Source organism: Myxine glutinosa, chromosome 1, assembly GCF_964187855.1.
Source record: "Myxine glutinosa chromosome 1, kmMyxGlut1.1, whole genome shotgun sequence".
Classification (NCBI taxonomy): Eukaryota; Metazoa; Chordata; class Myxini; order Myxiniformes; family Myxinidae; genus Myxine; species Myxine glutinosa.
Window position 1 is genome coordinate 307,601,823 of NC_136261.1, and position 21,726 is coordinate 307,623,548.

Here is a 21,726-nt window from a genome sequence, read left to right on the forward strand (position 1 = left end):
GAGCCCCGATTGGCGGCTCACGCTTACCGTCATCTTCTCTGTCGCCCTCATTTGGTCCCGCCCCGACCCTTCTAGCCGGCCTCGTGTTAATTCGCGCCAAAAAGCCAAAGGCAGCCATAAGAGACGTAAGGCGATGGAGGCGGCATAGGACAATGGAAGCGATGAAAGGACCTATTCTCATTACTCTACTCAACGCAAAACGAACACAGGAAAAGGACTAAGCTCACAAATACTAAGAAATAACTACACTATCGCGAGGCTACATGTTGCTTGTGTGACTAACTATGAGGGGGAATTTTAACCTTTATTATACAAAACTCAAAACCGCAACAGTGTGTGTGTGTGTGTGTGTGTGTGTGTGTGTGTGTGTGTGTGTGTGTATGTGTGTGTGTGTGTGTGAGAGAGAGAGGTTAGGGTTGGCTACATGTGTTGGCTACATGTAGTGCCAACAACATGAGGTTGGTGTCTGCTCACCGACTTTATTCTTGTGCGTGTGCGGTCAAGTCCCGCTTGTCCCGCGGTCAAGTCAAATTCTGACTGTACTTGGCATAGTAGGCGTTGCCACGCCTACTCCAACCCTAACCTCCGCCCGGCCTCGAATACTCTCGAGTAGAAGCACTGTCACACACATCTTGTCAAGATGTGTGTGACAGGTTAGGGTTGGCTAGATGTGTGTGTATATGTATGTGTACGTACGTGTGTGACAGGTTAGGGTTGGCTAGATGTGTGTGTATATGTATGTGTACGTACGTGTGTGTGTACGTGTGTGTGTGTGTGTGTGTGTGTGTGTCATGGGTTAGGGCTTGTTAGATGGCTGTGTGTTTGTGCATGCGTGTGTGCTATCTTATTCAAAAAGATCCTGAACATTTAAGGTAAGGAATTTCAGGTTAATTTGTATCATGGCTGTTCTCCTGCAACCTTCTGATATTTTTCACATTTTTTGTTCTGCAAAATCTTCATTACATACACCTGCATCTCAGTACATAATACAATGTTTGGCATAGTCTTGGAAATACCGAGAATTCTTTGCACAGCTAAGACATCACTTCACACAGATGTTGCCAGTCACCCCAACCACTCTACAATTTTTCAGCGGTTAAGTCCTTATTTTAAGAAACTTGTCCAAAACAAAATATGGAAGTTAACCGTAGACCACCTTCATCGATGTCCAATCAAGATCGACCTGATTATTATGATGACCTTCATAGAGCCAAATATAGTACAGTATTATATTTCCCAACTAGTTGGCTCTTTGTGGCTTATTCCATCACACATCCAATCACATTGTCTTAAGTATCAATATATATATATATATATATATATATATATATATATATATATATATATATATATATATATATATATATATATATATAATGCATGCATCTCAAACCATTCTCAAGAAAAGCAACAGTAAATATCACGCTGCCACCTGGACGAAGTCACCATTTACCTGTTCATCCTTGAGTTCCCGCAGTAGCTGCTGCAGATTGGACCCAACGTGCTGCATTAACTCTCTCAACTGTAGAGGTTTATCAGCTAAACTGTCCTGCAAAAGATAGAAATACTCTTGAGTCGAAGCACTGTGCACGACCCAGGGTAAATTAATGAATCTGCCCTCAATTTTCCGCAGGTATTTGCCCGAGAGCGCCACTATCGTGTGATAAGAGGAAGGTAAATGGTTAAACGAGCTGTGAGGGCCTTGTGTTCACAAACACGTCACGAGGAGTTGGATGAAAAACCCTATCATTTTTTAGCTGCTGAAATTATTTTTTGGTTATGTTTGTTTAGGGGCAATCTATTTATGCATACATTATGTATGTTCATATGAATAGCGATGACTGGTTTAGCCCAGTGCAAACAGAAGTGTAAAATATTCTGTCATATTTGCATATGTAGAATATAGATGGTCCCTAATTCAATGAAAACATGTGGTTAGAGATGTTTTACAGAAGGCCTTTTAGTTCCAATCCCAAACTAAGCTAAGAAGTTTGCCTTGGGCCGTTTCTTCAAGGCAGCTTTGCAACCTGCGATGGCGCTTGGCCTTTGATAGCATAGGAAAATGTGATAATTCATACACAATGTCCAACAAACGTGTGGAAATGCATGTCCCAGTGTATATCTCCATACACTCTCCTGTCTTTTCTTCTTACCTACATTCTTATGTGGCCCTTCTACTTGGTGTCTAGAATATGAATATATGTCTACTGGAAAGAAATGTGCCAGGTTGGAGCTGATGAATACAACCTGAATTGTGCTTTATGGAAGGATATTTCAGAAAACAAGCAATTGGTCTTTAATTTAATTCAATTGATCCATGCTTCTGTGCTGGATATAAATATCATAAGACGCCAGTGCGTGGCAATGCTGTTTTATTCTGATTTTCCTCTTTCATGTCATCTACTAATATCCATCCATACATGCTCCAACCAATAATGAAGAGGCTGCGGGGGCAACAGCAACCACAGATTCCTTTTCTGTGATCATGAGCGGCTTAATGACATAATGAGGAAAGTTAAAAAAAAGAAGAAAAAAAAAGAAAAAGAAAGCAATCAGAGATTGCAAACCCTCGCCAGGATGTATTTTCAGTATTTTTTAAGGCTTTTGTGTTAAAACAAATATGGCGGCCGAACCACGTGATCAATGACGTCAGCATTATCTTTTTCCTCCACCAATTTATTCCTAGATTATGCTCAAGAAATTTTATCTTGATCGGACGACTTTTGTACTTGTCAAATTATGACATGATAATGGAGGCACCTATGACATCATTCACAGATGTTATTCCCCATGGAGAGTTCTTTTCAATGAGCCATGTCTCAATTTTTTCTATTCAGCGCTTTGAGATATAGAGGTGCTAAGGTTTTCGGTTTTTCCAAGATGGCGGCCGAACCACGTGACCGATGACGTCATCATTAACATATTTTATTCGCCATGGAGTTCTTTACAATGAGCCATGTCTCAATTTTTTCTATTCAGCGCTTTCGGAGATATAGAGGTGCAAAGTTTTTGGGTTTTTCCAAGATGGCGACCGAACCATGTGACCTATGACGTCATAATTATCATAAAAATTATACAGGTGGAGTTGCACCCATGGTGAAACTTTCCTGTCAATCAGGCCAATGGTTGCAGAGAAAATCATTTATTCTGTGCAGACAAGCAAACAGATGAAAAATCGGTCAGAGACCGAGGACTTGCCGGAATGTGCTTCTTTTTTTTTAAATCGGCCATTTTGGACAAATATGGCGGCCGAACCACGTGACCGATGACATTATTATTTGTTTTCTAAACTAATTTATTCCTAGATTATGCTCAACAAATTTCATCTTGATCGGATGAAGTTTTGTACTTGTCGAATTATGACGTCATAATGGAGGCACCTATGACATCATTAACATATTTTATTCCCCATGGAGAGTTCTTTACAATGAGCCATGTCTCAATTTTTTCCATCCAGCACTTTCGGAGATGTAGGTGCAAAGTTTTTCGGTTTTTCCAATATGGCGGCCAAACCACGTGACAGATGACGTCATCATATTTTTTTCCTCTACCAGTTTATGCCGACATGATGCTCAAGAAATTGCATCTTGATTGGATGAAGTTTTGTACTTGTCGAATTATCGAATTATGACGTCATAATGGAGGCTTTGGGCCGAGAGAGTTAAAATTGGGCACAGTCTATTCCAGGGCAAGACAAATGTGTATAAAGTTTTGCGATTCTATGTGCAACGGTGTAGACATAGTACTGTGCACAAACAGACAGACAGACAGACAAACCAACCAACCAACATACTTGCCGAAATCTTTCCGGCAAGTAACAACCAGGCAAACGGACTCAAATGCAATACCCTCTCCTCTGGCGAGGGTAAAAACTGCCAACGTCCATCTCTGCAAAGACCATTCTATACCTGCATCGTTTGCGGTAGACACTGTGGGTCCCACATTGGACTATACAGACATCGCACAGCTTGCCTCGTGAGCACGCCAACGAAGGGAAGAGATTCATCAAAAGCAACGACTCACACCACCAATGAGGAAAGTGGGAAAAAGCTCTTTCACTTTTTTTATTAATTACATTTTAACCAGAACCAGATTCAGACGACAATCCTTTAATCCATGATGGGAGTCAGAGATATTTGACAACATCAGCCAGAGCGTTCCTTTAATAATGAAATCACCTTTACGTGACGTGTTAATGACAAAATTGGAAAACAATCTCGGGGGAAACTTTGAAAAGATTTTCACTTATACCTTTAGTTCCATGTGTGCGATATCCGCTGCTATTACTTCATGATGTCCATGATCTCCTGCCATGCACACCGAGCAGATAAAGCCCTGATCATCTCTGCAATAGAATTCGAGCAACTTGCCATGCTCAGTGCAGCAAAGTTCCTTCACCTCCACCGACGGCTCCAGCAACGTTTGTTCTTTCTCTTGGTGCAGCTCCATGTGCTTATCAAAGCACAAACCTGAAATGGGGAACACAGTTTAACTCGTTCTTCGGGTTAATCTCACGATACTCAATGTTTAATCAACAAGTTCGATATTTTCTCATTCCAAGGTCAGGCTATTTCAATATATGAATCACGAGCATCTTACTATAATTCACCAAATGTCCGTCCGTCCGTCAGTCTGTGTCTGTCCGTCCGCCGTTCGAAGGTACCGCAAAAACGGCTGAACCGATCGCAACGATATTTTGAGTGGGTAATCCTGGGATCCCCTGGAGTAAAATAGGCTGTATTGTTTTTCCAATTTCAGCTTTGGCCTCCAGCATTTTCAGGTTTGGACTCCCGCATAACGTTATTTTCCCGGGTGCCGCAGAAACAGCTGTACCGATCGCTGCACAGATGCACCGATCGGCTGCACCGATCGGACTCGATGACCTCGGACAAAGACCTTGAATAAGGACATGGGTTGAATCCCTGCTTGAGAGAATGCCAACCCCCTCCCCACCATCACGGCCGTCTCTCCAACTCACAATCCCACGAGATATGCGGAAAGGACGACCCAAAACCAATTATCTTCTTTTCGATTCGTATATAAACATGAACGTGAACTTTGCGGATCGCCATATGCAGATTCGCCACGGACCCAAGATCGACGTTTCTATACGTGAACGTACCCGTTTGTTTGCGAACGGGTACGTTTTTCATAGAAGTCCTTCACGAACTTGCTGTCCATGTCTGACGTGAGACTGAGGATGCTACAGGAATGTGGAATTTATTGGTTTCATGCTTTAGCATTCGCCGTATCTGCATTGCCTGTTTGCTTCCGGCCTCCCACCCGTGCGTAGCACGGGTATCTCACTAGTTAGCATAATATACCCTCTGGGTGGGTGGAGTTTGTGCCTTACTTGCTGAAAATATATAGTCTGTGTTTTGAAAGCGGATTTATAGATGTTTGTGCGGTGTATGCCTAAAAGGTTCTAGATAAGTGGGTCCCATGGACCCCTAGGGATACATAGAGGCATTTTCAGGGGTCCAAGAGAACAAAAAAAAGGTTTGAAAGAAAAAGTACTATTCAACAAATATAATGAACCTCCGTACTTCTCTCAGGTATAACAGGGTGATCGCAGTAAAATTGTAGAGGCCCAAATCATGCACAGTTAAAATTTCCAAGCTCTCAGCATGTCGAGATGGAGTCAAGACAGGCTCGAGTGATCTTGGTCTGTCATTAATTGTTCATGACATAATTACACCTCTTGGGTCAAAAACTGTTGATCATTGGCTGGCAGTCGAACGGGGCATGGCTTTGTATCAGTACCTCACCTGCTGCACAAATGGAAGGTGTGTGTGTGTGCTCATGGTTTGTACAAAAATGCTTAGAAAGTGCATTTATAGTGTGTTTACAATTATTTATTGGTTAACACTTATTATTTGGGTTGGACGAACAGGGTTGGCGCTAGGAAGGGCGTCCGGCCGTAAAACATTGCTTCAAAAAGGGGACCACGGTGCCTGAAAAAGGCCAACCTCCGCTCTGTGGGGAAAAATGCCCTCAAGGTGGTTTTTACAATTATTATTGGTGTAAATACTGAAATACAGATGAGAGGAAAACAAAAGAGATCAAGATGTCAAAATAGGTTCAAAGCTTACATTTAATTTTATATTACTAGCAGACAACCCAATTCCACCGGGCTGTTCGTTCCCTATAGAATGTGGACTATTTAGGGCCTCAGGCAGTTTTCTAGGAATGTCATTTGACAGCAGAATAGTCACTAACTGTTAAGACTGCTAAGGTTTCTCTGTGCAGTAAATCAAAGAAAAGGTAACTATATATTGGGCGGATTTGACTGAATAGTTTGTGGTTATGTTGTTTTTACGGCGTAGCCCATCGGGCAAAGCCGTCTAGAACAGTGTTTGTCCATATGTATGTATGTATGTATGTATGTATGTATGTATGTATGTATGTATACCAATCAGAGCTGAGGATCTGGTCACATGACAGGGTGATGTGATTACGTCTGATGTCATTACGGCGGTACGGCAGCTGACTCTCTAGACACCGCCATTTTGATTTATATGCCATTCATGCTGAACATATCGTCGAACCTGTCATATATCACAATCGCCATGCTCTACATTAACGTTTTTCATTCAGTGAAACACAAACAAACCGATTGTTAAAATGACCATCAAATATCAAAAGCATCGGCATTACGTCTCTTCCAACAAAACGTACGTACCCAACCCTTGTGGGTGTTACGGATTCGTCACTTCCGTTGTGGTGGTTTTCATCCACTGTAAACATTTTTGATTCCGTGTACTATTATTGTTTTCAAAAGGTTTATTGTTTATGAACTGTTTTCAAAAGGTGAAAAAGTTAGAGTTAAAAGAAACCGGAAATCAGATCGGGAACCGGATGACGAAGAGGAAGAAGAGAAAGGAAAAGAAGGTGGAGCGAGTGGAGTCGGACAAGAAGCATAGTTGCTTTGAGGTCTGGAGCGAACGTTGGCGAGCAAGAGTCACGAGTGAACTTTGGGTTTCCCAGGAAAGGGATTCCTGCGACAGAGTTGTTATCGCTGTGACAGATCAACCTGCATGTCAGGTTTTGCCGTCGATTCTAAAGGGAATCGTTGGACTGCCGTTACGTCTCGAGTATGGGCCGTCGGCCATTTTGACTCACGCGCATTGCGCGTCGAGCAAGGTTTATTTTGCCTCGCTTCAACCTTTGCGCATCGCGCAAGGTTTTTCTTTGCTCGACTTCAGCCGTTTTCACCGCTTTCAGACGTATTTGGTGTGTGTGTGTGTGTGCAACGTGGCTGTTGAAGGTAAATCTGAGGTTCGCCGACTGAGCCTTGGAACGTCCATACCCAAGGGTGTGATTTCCCAGTCGCCTGGAGGGCTCCTTTGGATTTCCCAGTCGCCTGGAGGGTGTCTTTGCACAGCTTTGGCAGCAAGACTATAACTGCCAACCCAACGGGATTCTGGTCTCAATTGGACATTGATCTGACGATCGCTGGAGCGAATCCACTTTGGCTTGAAGCCGGGAATTAGAGACATTGGGAATCTTATTCTTCTTTCCGCTCACTTGGAGCACAGTGAGTTACATATTACGAAACTGATGGTACCATCATAGGATATATATTGATTGTACTTTTGATTACTATTATTGTTGTACTGTTATTCTTGTGTGATCTTAATACAATATTTGTTTGTGAGTAACAATTGGTGTGGCTTCTCCATTGATCTTTTACATACAGAATAACACATTTTTCTGCCGTGACTCCTCTCAGGGCTCGGAGGTACACCGCGACCAGGGGGTCGGGGAGGAGCACGTAACAGTGGGGTATAATCTAGATTACAGTACATCTTCCTTCAGTTCTGTAAGTAAAACTTACCTCACGGATGCCTGGATTCCTCCAAATTTATTTGTTTAATATTATAAACACACAGCATTAGCGACTGTTTCAAGCTAATCATATGTGTTTGTGGTTTATAATATTTTACAAGCCCGGCTACGCCGCTTAGACTTCTGGTCTTGTTTTTATTTGTTAATTTTTTTGTTTGTTTTCTTTTTTTACTTCCAATAGATGTGTGAACCAGCGACTGAGCCTATGCACCCACCACCCATGTAACATAGCCACAAACATGCACAAATAACAAACTTGTGTGAATATCTATATTTTTAGCCGCGTCGCAAGACGCTGGTCATAGAGTGCCCTCTGCTGTTGTTGTTGTTCTTCTTCTTCTTGTTTTTCTTGTTCTTGCAGAGAAGACAAAACCTCAAAGCTCCACCCATTCTGGGAACCATAGCTCCACCCATTGTGGGAGAGGCTTCATATAAACAAATATCCACCATTTTATTAACTCGCATAGCTTTGAGGCCTGTTTTGTAGGCCCGTGGTGTCTTCCTCTCTCACACAGTTTTATTTCAAATCAAATTCGATATATCATTTCATTTTTCACAGTCGCTAACATAGTTTTAGACTCGGTTGAAAAAAAACGGGAAGAAAATCCGATGGAAGTTGCCCTTTATAGAACGAAATGAATTCTCAAAGGCCTGTAACTTCAAGTCCATTGAGATATATATTTTTAAATCGCGGCATGGTCAGTCATACACCGCCCAAAATAAGAGACGGGAAAATGCTGAGATATATTAAAAATTCGTCCATTTGATGACAATCGTCACGATGAAATATTTAATTTATACGTCGTCACAATAATGTGGAGAGAGGAGCATAGCTTCGTTCACGTGTCGCCACATACGGGAAATTGCCGAGATATATATTTTTTAAATCGCGGCATGGTCAGTCATACACCGCCTGAAATAACAGACGGGAAAATGCCGAGATATATAAAAAATTCGTCCATTTGATGACAATCGTCACGATGAAATATTTAATTTATACGTCGTCACAATAATGTGGAGAGAGGAGCATAGCTTCGTTCACGTGTCGCCACATACGGGAAATTGCCGAGATATATTTTTTTTAAATCGCGGCATGGTCAGTCATACACCGCCTGAAATAACAGACGGGAAAATGCCGAGATATATTAAAAATTCGTCGCCACACACGGGAAATTGCCGAGATATATTTTCACTTTGCACCAAAATAACATCAAGTAATCGAATCAATAGGAATGTCCTGTGCCTATAACATCGACGTTATAGGCACAGCTGCATCTAGGCATTGTGTAACATCGACGCGGCTTTTGTTTTAATTAAAACTTTTTGTACTTGTTAGACCTCCGCCTGGACTGCCTGGAACATTGTTTTTCACTTATACCCGATTGTTTAAAGAAATGACCATCATACTACTAGCACTAATTAAATAATTCAACACTCCAAGAGCTCTTAGATGAGGAATCATATAGCATTACAAGTACTGTGGTTACGATGTTTACCCCATTCAGACACAATCACAAATCTTGCATTTATGTAGCTATATAGGTATGATCTAATATAGATGTAACAGTCTTTGTGTACAGAAAAACAATATAATTTTCACAAAATATACCTAAAGTTGTGCGCAAATATCAATAACTCTCACACTGCTGACACGCCTGGCAATGGACAGTGGCATGTGTTGATACGTGCAAGTAAAAGTTGTGTGCATGTACATGGTGTGTATAAAGGGTTAGGCCTGTGCTGGGATGTTGAGTTAAATTTATTAGAAATAAATTCCCTAAAATGCAAAGAAAAATGCATTTGTACTGTTGGTTCACGAGTTATCAAGTGACCACTATATTCGTCATGTGTGTGCGTCTGTCTCTGTGTGTGTCTGTGTGTCTGTGTGTCTGTCCGCAGCGTAACTACCCGATATCATCCGTTCTTGATGAAACTTGGGTGGGAGGTTATCATGATCTTGTTGTGCCCTGCCTAGAGTGGGCGTATTGCGCCCATTGTGGGCGGAGCCACGCCCGAAAAAGATGCCTTTTTAGGGGGTAATCAAGTTCAAGCTACATCTTCTCCGAGGGGTTTGGTGGAATCCGACAGGGGTTTCGATATTTGGTTTGGCCAATGTCACGTGTCTAGCCCCACGGAGCTCGATTTTTTTTTTTTTTTTTTTGCATTTTTTATTATTATTCTTTTTTTTATTTTTTTTTGTCATTTCATTTTTCACCGAATTTTCGGTATTGTGTAGCTAACTAACCTCATAACTGATTATACATTATTTTCTATATCATTTCAAGGTCAGTAACCTTCGTTTTGACATTTCCGGGCCTGGCCTGTCTGGGCCTGTTGCGTTACAGTCAGTCCTTTGTCATTGAATACCGCTCGCTCGTGAACCATCGTCGTCTCCTGACTTGTAGTGAGTTTACATTTACAAGTGTAATTTGAAAGCATCGTCTCTTGGCATGATACCACCAAACATATTTTATTTCCTTCCCACAGATGTCAAACAACAAGAAGACGTAATGCAGAGCACGATACTTGCAAAATCCACCCCTGCTCCCCAAAAATGCTGTCATGGACACAACAAATTGTCCATTTCATCGAGATTTAAAATGATCTAAATCAAAGCTCGGGTCAATCGAATTAAAATTGATGATTTTTCAGATTAAAATTTATATTACAAGTTTAACCTTGAGGTGACCTTTGACCTTTTGCCCTTAAATAGTTCGTTTCCAAATCAGCGAAAACACTAATTGCTGCTCAATTTTCAAGTTAATAGGATGAAAACTGATGATTTTTCAGATGAAAATTGATGATTTAAGTTTGACCTCGAGTTGACCTTTGACCTTAAAATAATTGGTTTCCCAATTCAGTGAGGCACTGTGCAATTCCTATATAATTTTCCAAGTCAATCGGATGAAAATTTATGGTTGTTTTCAAATTTTAATTGATGATTTTGGAAGTTTAACCTAGAGTTGACCTTTGACCTCAGAAATAGTTGGTTTACCAATTTATTGACTCGATATCCAAATGCCGTTCAATTTTCAAGTCAATCGGATGAAAAATGGCGATTTTAGAAATTGAACCTCAAGATGAACATTGACCTCAAAATCTCAATAGGCTTCTCAATTGTGACGACCTCGACAACTTGGTGAAGTTTCATAACGATCGGTTTGGTTTATAATTGTGACACATAGGCAATTGACATACAGACAGAAAGGGATGAAGATATAACCCCTGTCAACCTTTGGTGGCGGAGCTGAGGAGGTAATAAATGTACTGTCGTGTCCATGCCGATAAAGTCCGGTCTCGGACGAATGGCCGATCGAGCTTGCCTCCGAGGTGTTCAGTCAACTATGGCGGATCTTCTTTATACGCAAGAGGAGTAGTGGAGGGTAGCGAAGCTTACCTTGACGGACTCCACTGGAGCGTCCTCGAACCACGATAATCAAATCAAACCGATGCGGAATTAAAATGCAACAATACCGGGTTGAATGAAAGAAATGCCTGTGACAAAATAATGCACAGTAAAACTAAAATCCTATTTGGAGCGCTCCCAAACAGACACGTATACAACACAAGGGGAAAAATAACTGAAATAAATAAATGTGTGTTTGGTTTGTTCGCTCAGTACTCAGCTTTGAGCAGCCCTTGAACCCCTGTCGGTCCTCAAACGGGTGCCAGAGTCCCCGCACGGGAAACAGGCCTTAGTGCAAAGCTGCGTTCACAGCCACAAGCAAACAGGCCCGAGCTTCGTCCTCATCCCTCGTTCTACAAACTCTCAGGCGCACCCAGCCGTCACAAAGTCAGCACCAACGAACCAAGGACAGGATGCGTCCGCTCGCACCATGCAGCCCGGACCAAGAGAAAATGCATCTGCCCGCGATCACATCCACGAAATCAGAGCACCAAGAGCACGAACTGTGACCGCTTTCAAACAGCTCGAGACACCAAGAGAAAGAAAATGCTGGGACACAGTCCTTTTGTTCCCCGGTCTCCCACATCATCAGCTGACGTCCGCGCGTGCTCCATTCAGAGTCCATCTCATCGCTCCATCTGCCGGACCAATCCCCACGGTTTGGGGCGGGGCCTCACGTCCTCCTGTGCCCTTGTGATGGCTCGGCTGGTGGGATCAGTGGTATTTTAAAGTCCTGGTTCCGGTTACTTTTATATGATCTTTTTAGTATAGGTGCGGAGTGCATGGCGGGTGTGGTGTGTGTCATAAGGACCAAAGAAAAATCAGAGCCAATTTACACGGGAGATTTACCCTTAACCCCCAACTAATTCACATAGCCCCACCCCTCGCCATGGGGACAAAGATACGCTCTTACCGGACACACGGAGCTGACTTAAGTTACATGAGGGTTTATTCTTCTTCACGACACGGTGCCTCTCCACTACCCTATACAATCCTACCTGGCCCTAAGGTATTTCATTGCCTACCCCCCCATAAACGTAACAGTACATTATAATTTTCGTTCAAATTTTTTTCATTCAAGAAAACACCGATGAATACACGTTTATGTAAACCAATTTTATTCATTAAACCAAACAAGACAAGCTATTGCACTGGATCTTTAACACCAATCATCCATCACAAGACTGACGAACTGAGAATGCTAGTTAAAGATGACAGGTGCCATCGTGACCGGAATGTTTTAGTTACTCTTTAACTGGAACTGTTTCTTTTTAGCGTCATCATCCCTTGCGCCAACAAAAAAACTTTTAAAATGTGCATTTACTGTCTCTACTGTACTTACAGCACGTGTCGTTCACAAAGAGCAGTCTACAAAATAAAATGTTTGGATGAAAGAATGGCCAAATATTGACAGACGATATTGATGTGGTTTTAACATCGCAAATTGCGCATCGAGGACTCTAAGACTTTGTGAAATAAAGATTAATGTTTCTATTTTAGAAGAGGGGAAAACCCTGCACCAGATGTGAAAACGTTTAAAATTCAAATCCTCCTCGTCTCCTAATCCTGCAGCTTAGCTTAATGCCACACCTGGGGTTTTGGCAGATGCGATGCTCTGCTCCCATTGGCTCTTCGCTCGAAACGGATGGGACTCACCTGCCGAAAACTTTAACTCTATCAAACACTCCAAGTTAAAACTGTCATTCAAAAAACTGATACGTATATACACCATCATTCACACGTGTCAGTTTTCACTGACATCCCCAGTTACGAGTGCAAATCTGGACCAGGTTTAAACCGAGTAGAACCGCGCATGCGCAAGGACACACCCGATGGCGATGGCATGGACTCTTCGCAACATGTGATTATTTGCCTACTCTACTCCAAGCCTTCGTTTGTACTTTACAACTCCAAATACTTACGTCTTACCCAATTCCCCTTCAAACCTGAATGGTTGTATACGATCTGTCCAATATTGGCCAAAAATGATCATAACATAATTAATTAATAACGACTTCGTAAGTTCCATAAAGTTTGGCATTTTCTTAAACACATGTCCTAGTTACAGATTATATTCTTCTTTCTTCATCAACACATCGTAAATACTAATGAAGGAAACATTTCCATATTTGTAAAAGTCATTGCAATACTTCTTGTCAATTTGTAAAAGGAAATTGAACAATCGATTGATATTTACACGATATGCAATAAACATTAACGAAATGCCTTTAACAGTGGATACCTTAAACGCATTACCTCTCCTGTTGATGACCAAATCCCAGCAGAACGCTTTGATTTCTTCCGAGTGGCGGAATAGGTATAGGTGGGGCTGCACAGCGCAAGCGTCATCACGTAAGGAAATGACGCAATACGCATCTCAGGTAGGTAGGCTGATGACGCAATACGCAGTAGGCTGTTTCCTTTGCTTCGCCTCAACACTTTTCATATTAACGAATAATGACTTCAAAATTAGTTTAATAACCCGCTGAACAATTCCTGTCGAGCAAATCAAAGAATTGAGCGCTTTGGTGCCTCTCCAGAAGCGGAAGTAGGGGGAGTGCCGGTGGAGCGTAATGACGTCATCACGTAACACTGATGCCTTTTTTCTTCTTTCTTTTCGTGACTCCTGGTCGATCGCCTCTTGCAAAAAGCGCTGAGATCCTCGAGGTCTTGCGTCACCATGTTGTAAATACCCGGACTTGATCTTGTGCTGCGTATTAACCCTGTTTGTCTCCCATCTGTCCTCTCGGCGTCCCGTCTGACGTCACTGCGTTTTCTCGAAACATCCCCGCGTTCCATCCATCACGATGGTTGCCTTGCCACTAAAGTGCGGCCTTCTCTGGACTCGTTCTACTTGCTGTGTATCCTTCCAGAAACATGGATCTCATGCTGTTGATGTGTTTTGTAATCCCGCTCTGACCGAGGTGTTATAAACAGGCGACTTTACATTATGACTGCAGTCACCAAAATTCCTTCTGATCGCCAAGTCTCCTGTTGGCCTTACCAGTAACTATGCCAACGTGTTTAAACCAGATGAGGTTATCTGTGAAAGCTGCACCAATGTATAATTTACAGTTTAGTCAGGTTCACTATGTTTTTTCGTTCAAAATTTTGGTAGATTAGCAAAACTATACATTTCTGGAATACTCAGAGCATGAGGAATCCAAAAATTAATGTTTACATTTGCGTAGACACCTTTGCGAAAATGACACTCAGGACAGTGACGAAGATCTGTAAAAGCATATTCCTGAACGGTATAGACCTCGTAGATCCTGTGTATAGGACTTATAGTTCAATCTGATACTACCTATAACTTCCTATAACAACCTATAACTTCAAAGGACTTGCAATATCATGTATTATGTAATACAGTTATATCACAAATATAAAGACAATGGTTTTCAATTACCTTTGTTTGTTGCTTTTCTATAATCCTGAGCACTATTTTGAGGCCTTTATTGGATTCCTTGACCCAGAAAACATAGGATTAGCATACTTAATTAAGTCTCTAGGTTGACTAGAAGCCGAGATCGCGCAAAATATGTATTTTATGGCGGCCATTTTCAAAATCCAAAATGGCGACCATGCAGGTGTCTGTGCAAATGCCAACATTGATTTTCAGATTCTCCATGCTCTGAATATTCCAAAAATGTACAGGTTTGCTAATCTCAAAATTTGAACGAAATTATATTTGTTAACATAGTGAACCTGACTAGTTGTCTGAAAGGTCTTCGAGAATCATCTGATTCAATCAAATCAATCATGAGTCTGCTTTGTCCTCCTTGGCGTGATCCTAATGTTGGGTTGGCCTACAGGTATGGACACTCGCCTCTAACCTGTCCAGCTTGGGTTGGAATCCCACCCCCACTGAGCTTGAAACTGAACATCCCTCGGATGGACGTTAAACGACCACCGCAGCCTCGAGCATCAGGCAAGCGAAGAAGAAGAAGACCAATCATATTTACATCTTCAGATGAGTAGGGCCGCCGAAGCAGTTTCTTCACTATTGGGCACAATCCTGAACGGGTTGCCATTCCTACGCAGGATACTCGAATGGCTCATTCATCCTGGCTGGTACTCATTTTGCTGACTTCGGAAGGATGACAGGTTGATTCAACCCACCTGGTGCTTATCTAAGGGGGCCTTTACACAGGATGGCGACCTTTGTGCCTCCCTTGTGCGACCATAAAATTTGCCAGGTCGCCGTTGCAGGCTCAAAGGAGGCAGAATGGTTGCCGAGGTCGTTCAAAGGTGGTACACAGGAGGGTCAGACATCGCCATGGTCGCCGTAAATTTTTGAACATGTTCAAAACAGTCGCACAAACGTCGCCGAGGAGGTTGGTTGCTCAAAGGTGGCTCAAAGGAGGCAGAAGGGAGGCACAAGCATTGCCGTGGTTGCAGAATGGAGGCACAGTGGTCGCCCAATGGTCGCCAGGTAATAGATGCGTTCTGCTGCAAATTTTCCTGTCATTCTGGGCGGTGCTTCTGCCTCCCTTGTGCCTCCTTTGTGCCTCCTTTGGGCGACCAATAGCATGCATTGAACGATGACTGTGGTGACCGCTGTGCCTCCATTCAGCGACCACGGCAACCCTTGAGCCACCATGGCAAAGCTTTTGCCTCCCTTCTGCCTCCTTTGAGCCACCTGTAGTGCCTCCTCAGCCTGCCTATAAATAGAGGGCTGGTACCTGCAGTGGTTCATTGTGTTTGCAGTGAATGGTGAACAACTCGACTCAAGAAAGTCTCCAGACTCAACAGGCATAAGACATCATGCCTCCCAAGAAGTGCACAAGACCAAGGGCAAAGAACCGCAGAGGTGCCAGGACTACTGAAGAAGAAGGTCCTGCTGGCCATGGTGATCGCCAAGAAGAAGTCCCTGCTGGCCAAGGTGGTGGACCTGATGGTGGAGCGCATGGTGCCCAAAGTCAAGAGAATAAAGGTCCTCAAGACCAAGGTGAAGGGGATGAAGATACCCATGTTGATGGCCAAGGTGATGGTGATCAACAGGCCACAAGTGCCCTACAACCCTCCTGTAAGAAGAGGAAAAGAAAGGAAAAGGTTTCACCAAACCTCACAATAGAAGAAGAGGAGTCCATAGTGGAATGGCTCAGAGAGCATACCGAGATGTATGATAAAAGGATGACCCAATATAAGAATCAACAGAGGAAGGAATCCCTGTGGCAGCAGAAGGCTGGCGAGATGGGCAAAGATGTCACAGTGCTTAAAGTATGGTACAAAAGTCTCAGGACACGTCTAGGCAAGCTTATGAAGACAAAGTCTGGGCAGGCTGCACATCAAGAGATCACTGACCGGGATCGGTGCGTCCTCACCAACCTGGAGTTCCTGAGGGTGCACATTGAACGTGTGCACAGGAGGCCATTAGTCAGTGTGAGTACTAGTATTTCTTTCTCATGAGCACATGTCTCCCTTTCAATCTCAAAATTTACAAATTTCCAATTCCTATTTGCCACTGTTATTTGAATGTTGTAATTTCTTTAATTGATAAGTGACTTATCACATTTTCAATTTGTATATTTTCAGCTTGAACAGTGTCTAGCTCCTCAAGCTACAGCTGCATCCACAACCGAACAAGCTTCAGGTGCTTCAGGTGCTTCAGCACTCTTCAGCGCCAGAATCAGGGCATATATACAGTCACGTGAAAAAGTAAGTACACCCCATGTAAAGTTTTGACTTTTTCAACATATTTCAACATACAGCTATTTGATCTTCATTTCAACAATATTGATAGATAAAGGTTTTTTTTTTGTTTTTTTTTGTATACAAGATCGAGGCTCGTGAAAGAGCGAACATTAATCACACAGAAAGACAAACAGACACACAAAACAAATAACATCGGGAGCGGTAGACAAGATGGGGAGAGAGGGGGAAGGACACAAACACAACATTTGAGAGCAGGGACCGAGAGACATGGAGACATCGAGAGAACTGTGGGAGGGAGAGGGCTTTGGGGGGGAGGCATGGGAAGGGGGGGGGGGGGTGGGAGAGGTATAAAACATATGGACACTGCCAAGACTTCCAGGAAAGAAGTTGGAATTTCAAACAAGGTGGATCTGGGGTGAATTAGTGGGGGTAGAAAAGATCAAGGTTTTGGATGGAGGAAGATAAGAGATGGTGGTGAACAGCTGTTTTGAAGACCTGGAGGGAGGAGTGTGATTGAAGTGAGTGTGGGAGTTTGTTCCAGAGGCGGGAGAAAAGAGGAATGAAAGAGTGAAGGTGAGCAGAGAGCCGAGATTTCGGCAGTTTAACCATCAGAGGGTGGCTGGCAGATCTTGTGCGACCTGTAGGAATATTTGGGGGACAGAGCACAGAGAGAGCTGGGGGAGCAAGGCCGGAGAGGAGTCGGTAGAAGACAGAAAGACCACCTACCTGCCTGCGGTGAGTGAGTGAAAGGCCCTCAGAGATAGCTTCATCGCGGGAGATTCCAATGATTCTGAAAGCTTTGGATTCAACAGCGTGAAGCCGAGCCAGGTGTGAGGCAGGAGCACCAGCCCATAGGGGAGAACAGTATTCCATTGAGCTGCGGATGAAAGCCTTGTATGTGGTGAGGAGCTCAGGTGTGCCTAGGAAGGACTTCGCACGACGGAGGATGCCCAGTCGGCGACTGGCTTTGGAGGCCAGCTTGGAAATGTGGTTTTCCCAAGAAAGATCATGGCAGATGGTGAGACCCAAAAGCTTGAGCGACAGAACTTCTTGGAGAGGATTGTTGAGAAAGTAGATGGGAGGGTTGTCCAGTCGATCTTTTCGGAGAGACATAGTAAGAGTGTGAGATTTGTCAGGATTGAAAGACATGTTCCACATGTTTGACCAGTCTGTGATTTTGTCCAGGTCTTCAGAGAGTGAGGAGGCTGCAGACTGCCGATCTGAGGGAAGAGGAATGGAGCGGCAGAGAGTGGAGTCATCAGCAAAGAGATACAGAGGATTTTCCAGAGAGTCGGAGAGATCATTGATAAAGACCAGAAAAAGCACAGGGCCCAGCACACTGCCTTGGGGAACTCCAGCCTGAACGGGAAGGGGAGATGAGAGAAATCCATTCAGGGCCACACGTTGACTACGACCAGAGAGGAAGTCTGCAAGCCATGCATGGAGATTTCCATGGATACCATAGGAGGAGAGTTTGGTGAGCAGAGCTGGGTGCCAGACCGTATCGAAGGCACGTGATATGTCAAGGGAGACAGCTCTGATTTCCTGTTTGGCATTGAGGACCTCCATCCATTGTTGAGACAGCAGAAGCAGCATATCCAGAGTAGAGTGACCTGGTCTGAAACCAAATTGATGATCAGAGATCAAGCCATTGGAGAAGAGGAAAGATTTCATATCCGAAGCAATGATGGATTCCATGACTTTGCTGATAATTGGGAGCAGGCTGATTGGTCTGTAGTTGCAAGGATCTGTTTTTGCACCTTTTTTGTGTAAAGCGGTAATGTTTGCTGATTTCCAGGATGCTGGCAGATGACCTTGAGCAAAGGATAGGGTGAAAAGAACAGAGAGAGGGTGAGATAGAGCGGCAGGGCAGGATTTTAGGACCCGTGGGCTGATGCCATCTGGTCCAGTTGCAGAATCAGAGTCGAGGTTTGACAAAAACTCCTCCACCTTGTCAGGAGAGAAGGTCACAGAGTCCAGGAGCAGTTTGGTTCGACTGGGAAAGGTGGGAACAGAGAGAGATGGGTTTGGGACTAAGGATTTTGAGGCAAACACAGAGTTGAGGCATTCGGCTTTGTCACGTGCGATGTCAACTGTGTGGCCATTTGAGGTAAGGGAGGGGATGGAGGGGGAACAAACACCAGAAATGGATTTGACCAGACGCCACCAGGATTTGGAGGAAGGAGACAGGTTTGAGAGTTCATTCTTGAGTGAGGAGAGATAGTGCTTCCTGGCACTCCTGAGGGTAGACACACACTTGTTCCGAGCTTGGTGGAAGGAACTGAGATTTCCTTCAGTTGGATTAGCCTTCCAAGAGGCAACGGCAAGTTGTTTCAGGGCAACTGCCTCACCACAAGATTCAGTGTACCATGGACGGGAGGAAGGGTAAGACAACTGAAGGCGAGATGGGATAAATCTGTGCATGAGAGAGATCAGTTTGCTTTGGAAGAATTCCCAGGAAGAATTGATGTCAGAGGCAGTGGAGATGGGAGACCAATCCAGACGATTGATGGCTGCTTGAAGACCGTCCCAGTCGGCCTGAGTGAAATGCCAGACTCGTCGACGCTGAGGAGGCTCTCTGAGAATGGCCAGAGAGATGTCCACTTTGACAAGCACATGATCAGAAGAACCGATTGGAGCAGAAGAAGAGCAGCAGACATTAGCAGGGAAGTTAGCATAACCAAGTCTAGAAGAGAAGATACTCCATTGGCTGAGATCCGGGTCGGGAAATTGACAGATTGTGTCAATCCCAGTGAGTCACAGAAGTCCTTTGCTGAGGTGCCATGACTGGTGAGAGAGGAACCCACACCCAACCAGGTGGCATGATGACAATTGAAGTCACCACATATGAGGAAGAGAGAGTTGGGATGAGTGGATAGAAGTTGGTCCATGTTGTCAGACAGTGAAATGTAGATGGAGTCATCACTGTTTGGGGGACGGTACAGAACACATATGAACAAAAGGTGGGAGCGGAGAGGAGGACGTAGCCAGAGGTACTCCTGGGGGTGAGGAGGAGAGAGGGCAGTGCAAGGAGAGTGAGGAAGAGAGTTTTTGATAAAGATAGCCACCCCACCACCAGGCCGAGGCTCAGGTCTATCATACCGGAGGAGGGAGTAACCAGGAAGAGATATTAAGGAATCAGAGACATCTTGAAGGAGGAAAGTCTCTGTTAAGCAGATCAAGTCTGGATTGTCAGAAGCAACCTGTATGGAGAGATCAGTCAGGTTTGAGCGAAGGCCCCGGATGTTTGAGGTCCATACCGTTAATGAAGAGAGAGGGAGAGCATCGGGTACAGGACAGGGGAGGGGAGGAGTAGGGTAAGATGAAGGATGAGAGGGGGAGGTAGGGAGAGCAGTTGTTAGTGTGTCAGCGATTGCAGAAGAGTTCCAAGAAAGGGAAGGATGAGGAGGATGAAAGGTTTGAAGGTGAAGGGATGAGGCACAGAGAGGGGTTGTTTGAGGGGGGGCAGAGGAAAGAAGAAGGTTGGGGGGGGTGGAGGTATGAGATAGAAGGGAGACGAAGTGGGGAGGAGGCAGCTTTGAGGAGGAGGGGGGAGGAGGGAGAATTGGAGAGGAATGGTATGGGGGGAGATTTGAATGGGAGGGGTTGGGGGGGAGTTTTGAAGGGGAGGAGTGAGGGGGGAGTTTAGGAGGGGAAGGGCAAGGGGTGAGTTCAGGAGTGGAAGGGCAAGGGGGGAGTTCAGGAGTGGAGGGGTAGGGGGGGAGTTTAAGAGTGGCGGGGCAAGGGGGGAGTTTAGGAGTGTAGGTGCAAGGGGAGGGATTTGGATGGGAGGGGCAAGAGGGGAGTTTAGAAAGTGGATGATTAATGAAAGACGAACATTGAAAACAAATTGGGTTTGTTGTGATTTTCAAGTTAGCAATCCGGTTCAGAATGATGGAGGAGGGATGGAATGAATGTGAATTTAGACCATGTAGTGAGGGAGACGTATAAGATATTGAATTTCTTTTTTTTGAGGTGGAATGAGTTGGAGAGGAAATTGAGAAAAGCCTTTTAAATAGGAAGAAAAACAGCGTGTTGTAAAATACCACTGAGTAAAACACTGAAGGGGAAAGGTTATACATATTTAAATAATATTTAAACAGAACCGTGAACAATCTTATGTGCACAAAAATACCAACGGGGGGAGAGCCGAGAGGGACCACCACGAGTCACGTGAAGGGCAAACGTTGGATGGCAAGGAGTTGCAAATTTTCTAACTATTAGTTGCTCTAACTATGTTGCAAGGATGGCAAGGATGGCAAGGTGATATAATATAGCAAATATTATGAAACATTTACATTTTGTAGTCTATTGTATAATTTAAATAAACATAAATGCAAATTTCGCATGTGGAAAAAGTAAGTACACCCCTACATTTATCACTACTTCAAATACCTAAAATTAGAATCAGGTGCACCAGCTCAGGTGCAAATGATTAGAACATAGTTAGAGAGGATCCTGGAGGAACCTGTCTTATTTAAACCTCAGACATTTAGTTTGGTTTGCTCTTTGTTGTTGAAGTGTGCGGCATCACCATGCCTAGATCAAAAGAGCTCTCTGAGGCCTTCAGAAAGAAGGTTATAGATGCCTACGAGTCTGGGAAGGGATTTAAAAAGATCTCCAAACAATTTGAAATCAATCATTCGACTGTCTGGAAGATCATCTACAAGTGGAGAAGATTCCAAACAACTGCCAACTTGTTCAGGCCAGGCCGCCCCAGCAAGTTCAGCCTGAGAGCAGACCGCAAGATGCTGAAAGAAGTCTCTTAGAACCCCAGAATGTCATCACGGGACCGACAGGTAGCTCTTGCCACT

The 21,726-nt window shown here is 43.9% G+C and overlaps 1 protein-coding gene across 3 annotated transcripts in view; it reads right to left on the reverse strand.

Moving 5' to 3' along the window:
- Nucleotides 1–13,640, reverse strand: part of LOC137439823 (tripartite motif-containing protein 14) — a 29,851-nt gene extending 16,211 nt beyond the window's left edge. The window contains exons 1-3 of one of the 3 annotated variants that reach the window (XM_068135952.2): nucleotides 13,511–13,640; nucleotides 4,252–4,469; nucleotides 1,454–1,549 (exon numbers count right to left, since the gene is read on the reverse strand). In XM_068135952.2, coding sequence (XP_067992053.1) covers nucleotides 1,454–1,549; nucleotides 4,252–4,449 — 294 coding nt within the window. In that variant the 5' untranslated portion in view covers nucleotides 4,450–4,469; nucleotides 13,511–13,640. Of the gene's footprint in view, nucleotides 1–1,453; nucleotides 1,550–4,251; nucleotides 4,470–13,496 lie in introns of all 3 variants that reach the window. The other 2 variants (XM_068135961.2, XM_068135877.2) reach the window with 2 other exon arrangements.
- Between the last annotated feature and the right edge of the window lie 8,086 nt (nucleotides 13,641–21,726).